The sequence below is a fragment of the Octopus bimaculoides genome, chromosome 4 (genome assembly GCF_001194135.2).
Source record: "Octopus bimaculoides isolate UCB-OBI-ISO-001 chromosome 4, ASM119413v2, whole genome shotgun sequence".
NCBI classification, from domain to species: Eukaryota; Metazoa; Mollusca; class Cephalopoda; order Octopoda; family Octopodidae; genus Octopus; species Octopus bimaculoides.
The window spans coordinates 115,027,488-115,031,046 of record NC_068984.1 but is presented as its reverse complement, the minus strand read 5'-3'; the positions used below and the strand labels follow the sequence as shown (position 1 = coordinate 115,031,046).

Sequence of the window (3,559 nt, the reverse complement as noted above, 5' to 3'; positions counted from 1 at the left end):
CCGAAGTAACACATGCGTGGTGCATTGGTAGAAGAAAAACAAAATAAATTGTAATCTAAATTTTTATCCCCACCTGAAGGAAGCGAAGCCATGCGTGTGTGTGTGTAAAAAAAAACATCTTCTAACTGAAAAGTATGCTATTAAAATGAATTATTGTTTACATAACTCTTTTTTAAAATCAACAACAATTGCAGCGTGGAAAATGTTTGTAAGCCATTCAAGAACACACAAGAAATTAGTTTCACTTCAACATTTAAATTTCATTTGTGTGAAAATATTTTTGTTGCTTTGAAACCATGACCTGTTCACTGACAAAACTTCGTGCTGCATCAATCCTGTCACAGTTTCAAAGTGACAAAAATATTTTGACACAAATGAAATTTAAATGTTGAAGTGAAACTAGCTATCTTTGTGTGTTCTTGAATGGCTTACAAACATCTTCCATGCTGCAATTGTTTTTGTTTCAGCACACGATCTCAGATCAAGTCACTTGCTACGCAAGTACATCTCCTTTGATGTTAGACTACCAAGATGTTTGTTTAAAAGAGATAGATTATGACTGTGATAAAATAATGAAAGCAATATTTACTAAGCAAGTAAGCACTATTATACAAAGAAATAATTAGCTGTAAAATATAAAAATTATTACAATTGGGAATCAAATGAGAAAATATTAGCAAGGGGCTAGCAGAAAACTGCCTGGGGGCCATCTTTCTGCTAATATATCAAATTTAATCATCTGTAATCTATATAATTTTCGTAGTTATTTTTATATCCTATAACCCTTTTGTAACCATGTTTCTATTGAAATACACAACCTTTGTTTCAAGTAATTTTGAATATAATGAATTTGTTAAAATAACTTTGTCTTTATTAAGCTGATGTTTGGAATATAAATCAACATGAAATTTTGATGGGAGATTTTTTAAGTCAACTCATTTCAAAACAGAATGTGTATCATAGAACCAAGGGTAGTTTCAGGCAGGTTGGCACCAAAACGGTTAACAAATGTATCCAGAATATAAACATAACTTACCTGATCATCAATAGAGTCAAAATCTAAAAGATTATTCAAGGTAGATTTTAGATGCTGAGATTGTTGCTGGTATTTGTTTAACAGCTCAGCTTTCTCTTCAACAGACTGTTGTAGCATCACAAGCTCTTCATTCTGTCTGTGCAGTTCTCGTTGCACTTCTTCAAAATCTTCACATTTCCGCTGCAGACGTCGATTTTCCCATAGGATCTTTTCATATTCTTGCTTCAAATATTCTACACTGTCTTCATTATCAACGACATCATCATCATCATCATCATCAACATGATCATCAACATCATCATCATCATCATCTTCATTAATATCATTAACATCATTTTCATTTTCTTGCGATGATGACAAAGATTGAAACTGTTCTTCTTGAACTGCTGTTGATTCAGCAAATTCTACCTCTGTTGACTTGAGACTATTTATTTGTTGTTCCAGAATAGTTTTCTCCTTCTCCAAGACTTCTATTCTGGATTTGTTAGTATTAACAATCTGTTCGTGTTCATGTTCTATCTCAGTTAATTTGTCCTGGAGAGACTTGAGGCCTTCCGTAAGATTTCTACGTTCTAAATCTAATCTATCCTTTTCATCTTGCCAGGCTTGCTGTGAACTGCTAAATTCCAAACTCAGGCTATCGTACCTACAAACAAAGAAATTAAACTAATTGAGGTGAAAACTAAACAGGAGGTAGTCTATTCAGGGAGAATGATCAGTTTGAAAAAGAAATTGTCATAGATATATTTACAAATACATTTAGCACACACACACACACACACACACACACACACACACACACACACACACACACACACACACACAAACACACACAAACATGCACACACAAACACATGAATATGCAGAATACATACAAACGTACACATACACACATACATATATATGCATACATGCATACATATATGCATACATGCATACATTCATACATACATACATACATACATACATATGTGTATACACATGCATGCTGATGCACACACATGCACACAAACACACAAAAAGAACACAGCTCCAATAACAGACAGAATCAACAACTATTGAAGAGGTTACAAGAAGCAATGAAAATTTTAAGAAAAAATAAATAAATAAGTAAACGAGTGGAAATTGAAATGGTGTGTGTGTTTATTAATGAAGCATTAAAACAGAATGACTCTCCCCAGACAAATGGAAATGGAAATTTACGTTTATATTAAAAACTTACTTAGGCTTATTATTGTAAATAATTAACTGGAAAAATTAAAGATAGAAAAAACATAGAGAAAACAAATATCTCAAAAGGGTGAAGAAATATTAGGTATCAGATGATACAAAGTACGTAAGTAGATCTCACAGGTGATTATTTAGTTGTTCAGTCAACCGGACAACCAGTGAACTTTGAACTCAGAACATGAAGACGGACAAAATGCTGCGAAGCATTTTGCGCAGTGTAGTAACTATTCTGCATCTGTCGATCAATAATGATATCTGAATATCAGGCTGAGTAAAAAGTAAGCAATGCTTTGAAACATGAAATTCACCACAATATATTTCAACAATGCGGAAAAAAGAGGAGGCAGGAGAAGGAGCAAGGGGAGGAGGCGGGAGCAGGAGGAAGGGGAGGATGCAGAAACAGGAGGAAGGGGAGGAGAAGGTGAGAAGAAGAAGAAGAAGAAGAAGAAGAAGAAGAAGAAGAAGAAGAAGAAGAAGAACTATCATCACTTACTCTTGTTTCAGTGTTCTGTATTTCTCTTTCATCTCATTAAGTCTCTTAACCCAAAGAGCAACCTCCTGACTTGTAGTGAACTTCTCCTCTTCTAATTCTTCAATTTTAGAGTACAGTTCTGAACAGGAGACATTAGAACTTGTTTCTCGAGGGGACATGTACTGTTCGTCAATGGATTCAGTAAAGGAGGAAGCAACATCTATTTTAGAAGATGGACTATCCTGTAAACAAAACCAAACTACATTAAACACAGTACCACAATAACATACAATGCAACCAAATATGAAAATTATTAATGATTTGATTATGAATACAATGCCAGTTATGAATTTTGTGACAAGACAAACTATGTGTGTATTAAATAAGCTGATATCAATCTTTCAGAGACTTCCCCTAGTTCATCATCATCATCGTTTAACGTCCGCTTTCCATGCTAGCATGGGTTGGATGATTTGACTGAGGACTGGTGAACCAGGTGGTTACACCAGGCTCCAATCTGATTTGGCAGAGTTTCTACAGCTGGATGCCCTTCCTAACACCAACCACTCCGAGAGTGTAGTGGGTGCTTTTACATGTCACTGGCACGAAGGCCAGTCAGGCGGTACTAGCAACGGCCACGCTCACAATGGTGTCTTTTACGTGCCACCTGCACGGGAGCCAGTCCAGCGGCACTGGCAACGATCTCGCTCGAATGTCCTTACATGTGCCTAGGCACAAGTTCCAGGGCACAGGTGCTATCACGATTTCGCTTTCGCTTGCCTCAACAGGTCTTCGCAAGCCGAGTTTCTGTGTCCAATGAA

The 3,559-nt window shown here is 36.0% G+C and overlaps 1 protein-coding gene across 4 annotated transcripts in view; it reads right to left on the bottom strand.

Moving 5' to 3' along the window:
- The window catches only part of LOC106872124 (FYVE and coiled-coil domain-containing protein 1), a 68,319-nt gene that overhangs the window by 39,764 nt on the left and 24,996 nt on the right, over positions 1-3,559 (bottom strand). For all 4 annotated transcript variants that reach the window (XM_052967372.1, XM_052967373.1, XM_052967371.1 and 1 more), the window contains exons 8-9: positions 2,760-2,980; positions 1,037-1,682 (exon numbers count right to left, since the gene is read on the bottom strand). In XM_052967372.1, coding sequence (XP_052823332.1) covers positions 1,037-1,682; positions 2,760-2,980 — 867 coding nt within the window. The remainder of the gene's footprint in view (positions 1-1,036; positions 1,683-2,759; positions 2,981-3,559) is intronic.